This window comes from Petromyzon marinus, chromosome 11 (assembly GCF_048934315.1).
Source record: "Petromyzon marinus isolate PM22_M1 ecotype Great Lakes invasive population chromosome 11, UKy_Petmar_22M1.pri1.0, whole genome shotgun sequence".
NCBI classification, from domain to species: Eukaryota; Metazoa; Chordata; class Hyperoartia; order Petromyzontiformes; family Petromyzontidae; genus Petromyzon; species Petromyzon marinus.
Window position 1 is genome coordinate 9936397 of NC_133677.1, and position 14252 is coordinate 9950648.

Consider the following 14252-nt stretch of genomic DNA (forward strand, 5'->3'; position numbering starts at 1 on the left):
AAGACATATTCTTTGGGTCTTTCGGTAAAGCCACGTAAATAGATCAAATAATAAAAATACAAATAATACAATTGTTTCGATTTAAAGCTTTCGTGACTGCAGGGATTCTCTTCTTGGTTCTTTCGGTAAAGTCACGTAAGAATGGAAATAAAATAATAAACATAAAACATAATAGAATAAAATTCTGACGACGTTTCGGCCACAACACAAGTAGCCTTCTTCAGGTGAAGAAACAGGACTGTCCAGAAGACAGCGCTTGAGTGAACACTGCCAAGCATGGACCGCCTCTTTTAAGCGGTGTGGGCGGAGTTAACATGAATTAGCATGTTACCCAGCACCACCACCGGATCGGATGAGGGGGGCGGCTGGGCACACAGAAAAAGAAAGAAGAACAGCCAAGGTGCGCTGCTCTGTCCTGTTACAACGCAACACAGGACAGAGCAGCGCCCCTTGGCTGTTCTTCTTTCTTTTTCTGTGTGCCCAGCCGCCCCCCTCATTTGCTCCGGAGGTGGGGCTGGGTAACATGCTAAGTCATATGTTAACTCCGCCCACACCGCTTAAAAGACGCGGTCCATGCTTGGCAGTGTTCACTCAAGCGCTGTTTCTTCACCTGAAGAAGGCTACTTGTGTTGTGGCCAAAACATCATGAGAATTTTATTCTATTATGTTTTATGTTTATTATATTATTTCCTTTCTACGTGACTTTACCGAAAGAACCAAGAAGACCCAAAGAATATGATTTCCTGCAGTCACGAAAGCTTTAAGTCAATTATGTAAGACTTCTTTTTAAATATAAATAATATTTTTTTTCTGAAATGTATATTACATCCACTTTCATTGCTCAGTAATCTACGATCTCAATGTGACTCTTGAGCTTGTATTTAAAAAATAATTCCTCTTTAATTTTGTATACAAGTATGGAAAGTGTCATTGTGGTGTTCAAGGATGAAGACTGCAATAGTAATTCTAATGCACTTTCCTTTCCCTATACCATGTTGGGTAAAACATATGTTTCAATTTCCTATCATGGAACAGTTTTAAATCAGGATATTAAGATATTTTCACTTATGCTGAATTTTACATTTACTAGTGTTATGAAAGCTTTCTAATTTATAACATAAATGATCCACTGAAAAAAGATTGAACGTTAAAAATCCAATTAGGCGTCGACTAATACACATTATTTCAATTTCTCAACCCAATTGAAATCTCTCTCTCTTGTTCGTCCATCATAGTTGATGATGACCATGGCACGTTTGTCATTTTGTTGGGTTTTGATGAGTGCGCAGATAGCTGAACAGGCCAATCCGAGCCCGGAATTCTCTGTGGCAGCACTGGACAGGTCAGGGAGGATGACGTAGAGCTCTGAGGTGCAGCCACAAGTCCTTCCTTGATAGATTTACGCTGCTGCCTTTTCAAGATAGCACAGGAGTTTCTCCTGCTCTCACAGAGGACTGCACCGTCCTGTACTTTTCTTCTCCAGGCAGGTCGGTCCTGAGCTAGGCGTTTCCAGCTTTTCAGGTCGAATCCAAAGCTCTTCAAGGAAGCTTTCAGGGTGTCCTTGTAGCGCTTTTTGGGGCCACCTTGCGCTCGCTTGCCATTCTCCAGCTCGCCAAAGAAGACTTCTTTTGGCAGTCTCGCGCAGAGCATTCTGGTCACGTGGCCAGTCCATCTAAGCTGTTCCTTCGCAAGCAAGGTGTGGATGCTGGGGATATTGGCCTTGCTGAGGACTTCCGTGTCGGTGATTCTGTATTGCCACTTGATCCTCAGCAGTTTCCTCAGGCAGCTCAAGTGGAGATGGTTCAATTTCTTGGCATGGCGCTGGTAGACTGTCCAGGCTTCGCACCCATACAGAAGAGTTGGTAAGACAACAGCCTGGTAGACCTTCAGTTTTGTCTCCTGCTTGATGCCAGTCCTTTCCCATACCGAGTCACTTAGACGTCCAAAGGCTGCACTGGCCTTGACAATCCTGATGTTAACTTCATCATCTATGTGCACAGTCCGAGACAGAGTACTACCAAGGTAAGTAAACTTGTCAACGGCTGAAAGCTTTTGCCCATTCACAAAGATGGTGGGCTCAGTGTAGGGTTTCCCAGGAGCAGGTTGGTACAGGACTTCAGTCTTCTTTGTGCTGATTGTTAGGCCGAAGTTGTTGCAAGCTGAGGAGAAACGGTCCATACTGTCCTGTAGATCTTTATTTGAGCCAGCAGCAAGAGCACAGTCATCAGCAAACACAAGTTATCGAACAGTGATTTCCTCCACTCTGGTTTTGGCTTGCATCCTCCGCAGATTGAATAGCCCACCGTCAAAACGGTAGATGAAGCTAATCCCAGTGTTATGGCTCTGGAATAAGTCTTGCAGCATGGCAGAAAACACCATGCTGAAGAGCGTTGGCGCTAGAACGCAGCCTTGCTTCACCCCGTTTGTGATTGGGAACGGATCAGAGAGTTCTTGCTGGTCTCTGACGCTGGCCATCATGCCATCATGGAGTTTGCGCACGATGCCAATCCATACTTTGCCATGATCTTCCATAGGCCCTCCCGGCTGACTATGTCGAATGCTTTTGTTAGACCAACGAAAGCCATATATAAATCAGCATTTTGTTCTTGGCATTTCTCCTGTAACTGCCGGGCAGTAAATACCATGTCAGTGGTCCCTCGGTCTTTTCTGAAACCACACTGACTCTCAGGCAGCAGACCCTGGTCAAGGTGGACAATTAGGCGGTCCAAAATGATTCTTGCCAAGATTTTGCCAGCGATTGATAGTATGGAGATGCCTCTATGGTTGTCGCAGGCCTGCCGATTGCCTTTCACCTTATCGAGATAGATTATAGAGGCATCCTTGAACTCCTGGGGAACGGCTTCTAATTTCCACAGAGACTGGAAGAGGTCGGTCAGTTTCTCAACGAAGCGAGGCCCTCCAGCCTTGTAGATTTCTGCTGGAATGGTATCGGACTCTGGAGCTTTGCCTGATGAGAGGAGGCTTATGGCTTTGCTGGTTTCCTCAATGGATGGTAGAACAGCAAGGGACTGGTTTATTTCAACTTGAGGCAGTCTCCTCATTTATGCATGATGGCTGGTTGAGGACTGCACTGAAGTGTTCAGCCCACCTTGCAAGTATTTTGTCCTTCTCTGTGAGTAGTGTTGTTCCATCTGCATTCAGAAGAGGTGAAGTTCCTGAGTATTGCAGACCATAGACCTGCTTGAGTGCATCATAGAGGCACTTGGTGTTGTTACTGTCAGCGTAGGACTGAATCTCCTCAGCTTTTGCGCACAGCAAGGTGTCTTGCATGACTCTGAGTCTCTGCTGGGCAACCCTGCGAATGTTGAGGAAGGCAGTTTTTTTTAAGCTTGAGCTGCTATCATTCAGGTATGCCTTATGCAGGCGATGTTTTGTCGTCAAGGAGTTCTTGGATTTCTGCATTGTTCTCATCAAACCAATCTTGATGTGCACATATAGGAACGCCAAGTCTTTCAAGGGCTGTAGAATGCAGTACCGTCTTCAGGGCAGTCCAGTTTGCCTCAGCGTCTGTATGCTCGAATCTTAGAGACTCCAGGTGATGGTCTAGAGCCTCAACAAAGGCCAGTCTGGTGTGATGTTATGACGCTTGACACGTCTTTTTCCTTGTGGGCGTCTGGGAGGCTTAATCCGGATGTTAAGTTTGGAGATGATGAGACAATGGTCAGTCCAACATTCAGCACCACACATTGCCTTGGTCACCCTGACGTCGTGCCGGTCGCTCCTCATGATGATGACGTAGTCAATCAAGCACCAGTGGTGTTGGGATATTGTGTTGGTGATGAGCAGGTCAAATTCAGAGCATGTTTTGAATTGGTAATGGTCACGTGGCTTACAAAACTATGTTATATTAACAGGATGGTGTGCTGTGATGTAACAACTTCCTATTAGAGCTATATTGAAGTACTTTAATTCCACCAATAATTTCACGCAAACATTCTCATATTCCTCAGCAAACCTCATTATACATCCAATGCTGTGATATGACCACCAGTATGATCAATGCAATAGCATTTCTCTTCTGAACCCCTGGTTAACTCAGGCTAACCATCACCAAACACCACTACCAACATAATTAAAATAGTTATGGCATTATAGATGTGTGCAAAGCACCACAGCTGACATACCTAAAACAGTTATGAGAATTTCAATGTTAGGCTATTTTGGACCATGACTCAGGAAAAATACGTCACTGAATCTTGTATGTGCCCTTCACGGCAAACGACATTGGCACGATGTGAATACTCTATAACACCGGTGGCCAAACTTCCTGACCTGACAAAGAATATACCAACATCTGTGTATCGCCAAGTGCTCCAAGACACACACGGTGGTTAAGCAGCCAGTCTGCCTGCTCTGACTGGCTTTCTCTGGATTTTAGAATATAAAAAAATAAGTGGGAACGCCATGGAAGTGCATGCATCTAGCTCAGCTGCCAGCGGCGATTGCCCTCGGGCCACTCCTACTTCCACAGATTGTTTTTTTTTCCGTTTAAAATACATTTCTAACATTGAAAAGTAATACAGCGATCTGCGTTACTATTGAGCTGCAGTCGAACTGCCTGGGTGCTGCATGGAGCTCACCAGGCACAGTTTGGCCAATGCTGCTCTATAACATAACGAGCTGAAGACAAGATTCAATGTGGAATATTTGAAATCTTCCAACTTACCTAGCTAAGTGGTACTATCCATTAGGCTATTCAACTAATCATTTTTTAACCTACTTTATTAGATGTGAAATGATTGAAATATTATTGGATGTGGCAAGTGTGCTAATTGGTGGAATGTTCATGTTAGTTCCATGCTGCTGCTATATCACCCTGCTCCTTAACCCAGTCATATATTTAATTCAAGAATGGTGTCATTTGGATGTGTGAATATACAAAAAATAAAATATATATTTTATTATTTTGTTGTTTCTCTTCAACGTGACTTTACCGAAAAAACTAAGAATATGAATTACTGCAGTCACGAAAGCTTTAAATCAAAATTTAATGATTAGTACGGTTGACATGGGTACAATTATGCATCAAATGCTCGCAATCCCCTCTCCTGCAAAGTTATCAGTGTTACTGAGTGAGACTATGTACCAGTATGTTGAACTTCTTTTGCACCGTACGTAGCCAACCACACGAAACAGAGGTGTAGGGGAAGGACAACAAACTAAACACAAAGCAGTTCTAAAGAAATGCGACTAGAGGGTATTGTGCTGTGAGTAGTGTCACAGCTACAATTCCTCTACAGATCAATAACATGTCATATATTTCTACACGTGGCTAATAGACAAAGTAAATATGTTCACTAAATACGTTAGACATGTACATCTCATTGTATATTAACAGCATAAATGCATTTCACGTAGTAATTTCATTAAATCAATTATTTAACAAGAAATCTTGCGTCAATTCATTATATAATCAATTTTCATGTCAGGCTGTTAGGCTTTAGACAATGTATTGCCAACTCAAATTCTTAATATGCAATACAATACTAAATTATTCCAAGACACTTAAGCTCATCACAGTATCACCTTAGTTAAAACCTATTTGTGAAACATTATTTAATGATAATACATAAACAAACAATGTGATAGAAATGCATTTTGCTTCTGTATAACTACTCTGTGTAAACAATACAGTATTACAAAAAAAAACATGGTTTACATTTTAGCACTGGAAAATAAAGACCATTTTATTTGTTTTTTCGGTAAAGTCACGTTGAAGAGAAACAACAAAATAACAAAATATATATAAAACAATAAAAATTCTCACGACGTTTCGACCACACCTGATGATGACCGTTTGAGTTATGGTCGAAACGTCGTGAGAATTTTTATTGTTTTATATATATTTTGTTATTTTGTTGTTTCTCTTCAACGTGACTTTACCGAAAAAACTAAGAATATGAATTACTGCAGTCACGAAAGCTTTAAATCAAAACCATTTTATTTATCACATTTTTGCTTCCTGATCAATCCATACAGAAGACGTATTTCCCTTTGTGCAAGAAAACAATATCAGAATGACTGTTTTTTTTATCTTCATAGCTGACCCAGAAAATAGCCCACGTGAATGCACAAGTGGGTCAAGAACAGGCCAGCAGGCGGCTGCGGTTAAATTTCCTCTCTGAACAAAGTGTGTGATGCAGGCAGCTGGCTGTTTAGCCCATCACATGCTGGGCAAATTGGCTCTAGAAATCCTATAGATCAGGAGTCTCTTAAGAAATATTTTCACAAGATTGCAATTGCGATTGCCTCCTATAAATCCTTCAGGGGAGATATGCTCCTGAGAATGAACCTGCATGAGGAGTGGTCATTGTTTTGGAGATCATAGTATGGAGTGTAACAGCCGCATGTTTTTTTGTACAGTAATTTCCCTCAACATATCTGTTTTGTTATTTTTACTGTACTTGAAGAAATAAATGAACATTCTATTTTCAAAGACAGTAACAGAGGTTACATTGAGATGTATGAGATTCAGAAACGTCTTAATTATTTTGATTTAAAGCTTTCGTGACTGCAGTAATTCATATTCTTAGCTCTTTCGGTAAAGTCACGTTGAAGGGAAACAATAAAATAATAAAATATATAAAACAATACACATTCTCACGACGTTTCGACCATAACACAAACGGTCGTCATCAGGTGTGTCGGTTTGCATAAAAAAAATTTTTATTTTTAAACGGTGTATTTATTTATTTATAAAAACAACGTCAGCACCACGCGCAGCGATTTGGCAGTTTATTTAGAAGGACCAGTCCATCTATGTTCTGAAAAGAGGAGGGGGGAGACGAAAAATGAATGTATGCTGTCTGAAAGCCACTGTAAGCGTGAACAATCAATTAAGACCTGAAATGGTTTATCAAATCTTTCCAATGATTGCTAAGCCAGAATCCATCTTCTCGGTTGAAATTGTCTCTGTGCTTGTATATGTGGATAGCCTCATGAACGAATCTCTCATGGTAGCCAGATGGCTTACAAAGAACCTATGTCTTGGATGGAAAAGTCAATGTCATGTGACATGACATTGACAACGTGAATATATGCGTAACGACTCCGACGACAAGTTAAAAGATGAGCCACTTTTATTAAATATTTCAACAATACGGAACCCTACTATCGACTTCCACGGTGAGGGACCCAAAGCTTCGTTCTTATCTTCCTGCTTGAATCCTCATCTAAGCGTCCCCACTCCTCCAACTCTCCCCTTACATATCCCCAGGCCCCCTTTCTGGAACCTTCTTCTCCTTGTTTTACCTCTTGCCAATCCATGTCCTTTCCCTTTAACCCCTTATTCGAAAAATCTCTTTGAAGTTTGCCTCCCGACCAATCACCGTGAAGGCTTTTTTCTTCCATATCGAAGACCTTTGTTTATTTTAAGTAGCCGTTAGGCTGCATATGGCTTGGTGTCACAACAAATTTTATGAATTATAATTCAAGCGAAAAATTTTGCACCCTTAATTTTCTATCAATGCACGAAATCACAGGTCCAGTGACCTGAATCTCTATCACTCAGCTGGGTAAACTTTCGAACCAAACACCAGCCTTCTACATTAATAGTCAGAGAGGTCATAAAGGGGTGTGCATAGTAGTTCATGAAAAATTATGCATGTCTATCGATGACATTGGAAACAGGTGTGGAAGTTTATCTCAGTTATTTGAATTTGAACAATGCTTCACAAACCTGTTTTTTGTTTGACCAAATTTGATAACATGGTCACTGGCTGCAGATATGACACCTTTATCTTCTGCTGAGAACATTATGTCTTTCCCTGCACAGTTGCATGAATTTATAAAGAGCAATGAAGAGAGAGAAAATCTGAAGTATTCCATTTCCCATCAGCCACTTATGCATTTGGTGACCTTTTTAAATGTGTTACATCTTACCGTGAAACAAACTAATTTTGCACGGAAAGCCACAGCCATGAATATACACTTAAATAAGCACAGACATTTTATGCAAGTCAAAATCTGCAACACATTTTTTCTGCTGCACAGAATTTGTGTCGATCAGAGCAAACCTGTAAACACACGGGGTGTGTCCATCACATGTGAATATAGTTTATGAAAACAATGTTGAACCAATCAATCATGCTCTTATTGAAAATTACTGTATTATATTATAATATTAAGCACACTCAATTGCCATGGTGAATTTTAATTGATGTGTACAAGTGTTAAAATCTACTCATGTGTGATTGGCTCAATAAAACTCACAACTCTCTACCCTTAAATATGTTAAACTTTTCTGTAAAAAAAAACGGCGTGAGAAGTCGTTATCTAAAGAGTGTAAATATCAAGACTGACAGATGACTTTGAAAATACATCAGGGACTCTTTTTGCCACATGCGACGCTGACACAAGATTGTTTAATTTAAATCCTAATTAGATTTTTGTGAAATATATACAATAAATACCGGTACTACCAAGTATTATTATTCTGTTGTATTAACTGCTAGATAAAATACACAGCAAATATGTATGTGTTTTTAATTAAATAATTATTTATTCAAGCACAAGTTTAAATATTCAGAATGCTTCACTACAGCATAAACCGTGAAGCAGAATGATCAGAGATTCCAGCTGTCTTCTCTTATACAGTGAGGGAAACAAGTATTTGATCCCCTGCTGATTTTGTACGTTTGCCCACTGACAAAGAAATGATCAGTCTATAATTTTAATGGTAGGTTTATTTGAACAGTGAGAGACAGAATAACAACAAGAAAATCCAGAAAAACGCATGTCAAGAATGTTATAAATTGAGTTGCATTTTATGAGGGAAATGTATGTAATGCCACCTCTGCAAATGGAGGTGGCTTAAATTCCGTTGAATGTTGTGCTGAATCAGTTTTAAATTTGCCATCTCTAGGTGAAAGTAAAGGTGCAGCATTGCAATTTCTTCCAAATGCTGCCAAAATAGCCTTCAGGAGAGGGGACTGCAGAGAGCCTCTAAGAGTGTGTTTGGCCTACTCTTTCAATCTGGGCAGACCAACACTTTACCCCACGAAACGTGACCTGCTGATCGTCTAACTGTGCTGTAACCCACGTATCATGTTGGGTGGACAGAGGCAAAGGAGGGGATTAAGGCACACGCACCATTGTTGAAACTGCTGCTCTAGGAGAACTAACCAGTGATCATAGCAGCAACCCTACAGATACATAGTTTCCTTGTGCTACATACATCTTCTGATTATTTAAAATAAGAAAAATCGAGAAAATTTCACTTTTTTTTGTCAGTCACATGATCCAACATTTTTGTTAGAGCCATTAGGGTAGAGAAACTAACGTGGATTAATTTAAATTATTGTTATTTTTCATGACCAAAAATGTCTCCTTAGCATGATAATAGGTTTTTCCCCTTTTTCTTGCAACAAAACAGGCGTTAAGATGTTAAAACACCAAACTGAAAACTTTTACAAGGAATCATGTCTGGATTAACCGCAATGGTTGTGGTCAGAATGCAACAAAAAAAACATACTCTGATAATATATACATTGCCTTTGAAACTGATTGGTCCACACCAGAGACAACTTTCTTTTGAGCCTCGTCTCAAACGGTGTTAGACCAGAGGACGCCAAAAGGCGTATAGCCCAGAAACAATGCACTATCAGAGTAATGAGAGCTCGGGGTGAGCATCTACATCATGGGACCTCCTTTGCCAGTACCAAAATATGATAATAGGGTTTTCCCCTTTTTTGGCAACAAAACAGGTGTTAAGATGTTAAAACACCAAACTGAAACCTTTCACGAGGAATCATTAGCATGTTCAGACAAATTTCAGCATTGAAATACAAATAATTTGAATTTACAGTATTGTCACAAAACATTGAAATTAACGACTTTTTTACACACAAAATGTATCCATTTCCAATTATTTGAGCACAAAAGCTCAATTATATAAAAATTATATAAAATAACTTTTCTAATGTATAGGCCACTGAATGTTTCACAAATGGTTTTAAAATTGATATTTGAAGAGCTTTATCTATTTGACTGCAAACTTTGGAGACCATACTGCAGATTTGCAAAACACAATCAATTGTGGTTTCCTAAAGAGAGATTTACCCTCCCTCCCCCCTCATAGAAATATGGAATTTCTACCAATGGGTCATTGCCACTAATAAAGATGAGCACCAACCCAATTTATCAACTGAGCAGCGAAGACCATTTTCTTACGCAGTGTATTACATAAACTCTGCGTGCATTTTGATCTGCCCATTGCCATCACGTTATCGCGCTATTGACGGTCATGCTCCACTTGCACAGTTAACATTTCAAATAACGCAACACATTTTTGATTTAAAGCTTTCGTGACTGCAGTAATTCATATTCTTAGTTTTTTCGGTAAAGTCACGTTGAAGAGAAACAACAAAATAACAATATTTTGTTATTTGTTGTTATTTTGTTGTTTCTCTTCAACGTGACTTTACCGAAAAAACTAAGAAAACGCAACACATTGTTTTACAAAAGGTCAAATCTCTGTAAGTTATAAATTTTTTTAAAAATACATTAGAATGCCTTTCATTTGTGACCCTGTTATCAGTGAATCCCGGTAGCTGTGGGGAAATCTCACCATTATTTTCATGCCACTTCATCCTCTTATCAGCAGTTTGTGGATTACAGGATGACGTCATCCATCAAGCGGCACAGTTCTGTTCACAACTGAAAAAAAAAATCCCAGGTTGTAGAAGTCACCCGGGAATCTGAGCTATCAGCATCAAGTCACTGCAGCAGAAAACATATACGGCATTGCATATTTTGTTTATTCAACATTTGTTTTTGAATTATTTCTAACGATTTAAATCGTTATTATGTACATGCAGATTTTGATTTAAAGCTTTCGTGACTGCAGGGATTCATATTCTTGGTTCTTTCGATAAAGTCACGTAGAAGGGAAACAATAAAATATATTTTATTATATAATAAGAGGGTGACAAATGAAAGGCATTCTAAATATATATTTTATTATATAATAAAATATATATTTATATATTTATTATTTAATTGTTTCCCTTCTACGTGACTTTACCGAAAGAACCAATAATACATGTAGATTATTGACTTCATATATCACTTACGAGATCTAATTTGGCCACTGATATTCATCCCAACGTATGTGACTACGTTTTACTTGCTATATTACATTCAAGTCGATGGCTTAAAAAAATTATGTCGTAGGAATAATATTACAGTACAGGAAGTAGTTCGTACAATTATGCAGCTGTCAAGTTGCCCATTCATGGCACTCCTCTTGTAGAGGTGCATGCATATTTCATCAACTCAGTGACTTTACTTTTGCAAATAGTGGTGGATAATGTCCACTGCTGGTTTAAATTCTTGGACCTGTGTGTGCCAATTATATTGGCACTTTGGTTTCAGCCTTTCCCCCGAGTAGTGGATTCCTTTTTGGCACTGTGACAAATCACTTACAACTATACATAATAAGCACCGGTATTCTGTTTTGCCACACTGAGACCTGAATGCGTGTATACTGTAACAGTTATATCGAGCTCAAGGGCATAGAAGTCAAACATAATTGAAAATGTTTGTTATCTTACAAGTATTACATCAAGTGTAAAATATGAGGAGTTCCACTGCTGATTGAGTGCCTCCCCATGCCATGTCACCACACGGTGGAGTGGAGTGCAGTGGTTATAACTCCGCATTATGAAAATGGTAACCTGAACTACCATGTTCATTGTGCACTTGTGGGGATGCCCGAACAGTCCTGGGTACTCACTTCAACAGCCCACTGATCTGCATGATGACGTATGGTCAAACTCCCTTGATCGACACAGCATGTCGGATACCTTTAAATACATATTTGTTCGTATAAATTAAGACTCTTGAATTGGCGATATTAGCTCAGCACTGACAACGTCTCCCAGATGCTGTTGTTGATGAATGCTCATGGTTTGCAGGTTATCAAATTACGAACATAGCTCTCAAGAATGACACATGCGAGTGTAGCGTAGCATCAGTTGTTCAATGACAGTTGCATCCAAATGTTAATGCGGTCCTTCCAATACGTTGGTTTAAAAAAAAAATCGTTCGTGAACTTCTATTATAATGAGAGTTTTCTTTTTAGAAGTTTAGTAACATTATATTCTTAAACATTCATCAAAGCATTTAACGAATGAATTAAAATTAGAAACCAGTTCGATAATAATAATTGCATTTTGGGGCAATTCATGCTTTTAGCCCTTTATTTCTTGAGCATAAGAGGCATTCACTAAATTAAGTTGCTGCATTGTGCCTGCCATGCATCACTACGTTATGGGGGGGGTGTGGGGGGGGGCAGCATTTAACTGCAAGCATATTGCGTGCCCCCAATCCGACTCTCCCTAATATGCCATATTCCGATAACGTCTTCATGCAGAAGGCTGCAATCCCGTGCGGATGATTCCCCAGACCGACCTCCCCAACAACATTAACGCAGGTTACGCTCATGTGGGCGCAAAAACGATTCATTAAAATGCGCCTGCTCCGACTCGTAACGAGCGACCCGCCGCTGTCCTCGGTTGCGTTTCAGATGGTCCACGGCCGAGGAAGCTCGAGTCGGGTGGGAGCCGAAGACGCGAAAGCCGGCGCTGCCGCTTTCAACGCGCCGCGGAGCCGGCCACCAGCCGAGCGAGGCTGGTTGCGAGTCTGGGGAAAAATCAATGGCTGTCTGCTAGTCCTGCTTCGAGGACGTCACGTCGATACCCCCATTTAACTGTCTCAAGCGCTGCCAACAATCGCTCATGGTAAGCTGGCGCGAGCCGCCGCCGCCGCCGTTGCCTTGCACGTTCCTCGTCCTGCTCTAATTATTATATGCCGTGGAGAGGCTACTGAGATGATGCATTGTTTCAACCCCGTCGTGGCACCCACACTGCGATCACCCTTACTTTATCATTACTGGACTGCTCGTTGCAATCTCCAGTGGAGAGGTACTCCGGATAATTTATCATTTTTATAACATGAATTTAGGTTTCGTTTATTTAGCCTGCGTGCATCATTTTGACGTATGCTTAGTTTTAGTGCACGCGACGCTGTTGTTAATATTTACTCGGCACGTAGCATCCTCAATGTTATTTCAATAACTCTTGTGTTATGCTGCCTCCGTGTGATGCAGATAAGGCTATTATCCATGTTTCCTTTGCAGCACATCAACAAATATGTGATGGGTTTTTTTTTTAAATTGGAAAGTGAACAGTGATTAGTTAATGTGACATTATTTACTTTTTAGAACATCTCTTGCTTTATATTGACCATTCTCAGCTTCGAGAAACTTACATCCTTGTCACTGTATCTATCAAACCAGCTCTTACTCCAGCATTTTCTAATTATTGGTACAGGTCCTTCGAATTGTTTATGTTTTAACAAAGCAGAGGGAGCTAATTTCAAAAATGTGTATGCCCGTCGTATGACTAATGGTCGTGCATGATAAAAGTTATTTCTGAAGTGAAAACATTTCACTATTGGTGCTAACATCGCCTCTTGATGATTATCAGGCTTTGGAAACTTGGGTAATGCTCATTTATTAAAGCACAGTCCTGATGTGCCTAACTATCAAGCATATGAATATGTAAGCTGAAAAATTACCTTCAGCCTTTGCTTTTAATCTTTATTTCACTTGCTGAACAGTGATAATGAAATGATCTGCTGCCGAACATGGTCAGGGACACGCGTGATATTCATTATTTGCCACAATTTGCCAATTTGTCAGTGTAAATACATACGTAATTTCTGTTATAAAAATGTTTAGTTTTATATATCTAAATTTACACTTCACAATCACTGAGGAATCACGAACAAGCTGGAAGGCAGCCAGGCGGTCAGCCAGCACCAACGATTTCACAAGTTCTGCAGTCATCTATATGTTAAGATGTTTTAATTCAATTAATGAGTGTTCGTACACATGGGAGAAAACCGGAGCACCTACAGAAAACCTATGTGTGCAAGGGGGCAACACTCATACGGAAGAATTTTGAAATATACTTTTGCAATGTGTACTTATATACTTCATTTACCTGTAATTGTTTATTTGTGGTGACTTGCTTCCCTTTCCTATACTTTACACACCTATATTTTTTTGTATTGTTTGTGGTTGTAACGTTCTGACCCTTCCCTACTGGACATCTGTGAAAACGGACTTCATAGCTCAACGGATTCCTCCAGTCTACGTAAAGATTCTTATTCTGATTCTGAGACGCGTCAGATGACAATGGTCCGCATTTTGCTGTACCGTCTACTCC

General features: G+C 40.0%; 1 protein-coding gene across 1 annotated transcript in view; it reads left to right on the plus strand.

Moving 5' to 3' along the window:
• Positions 1–14252, plus strand: part of LOC116941231 (adhesion G protein-coupled receptor A1) — a 223669-nt gene that overhangs the window by 53631 nt on the left and 155786 nt on the right. Inside the window, exon 2 of the mRNA XM_032952053.2 lies at positions 12548–12761. Within this exon, the coding sequence (XP_032807944.2) occupies positions 12759–12761 (3 nt within the window). The 5' untranslated portion in view covers positions 12548–12758. The remainder of the gene's footprint in view (positions 1–12547; positions 12762–14252) is intronic.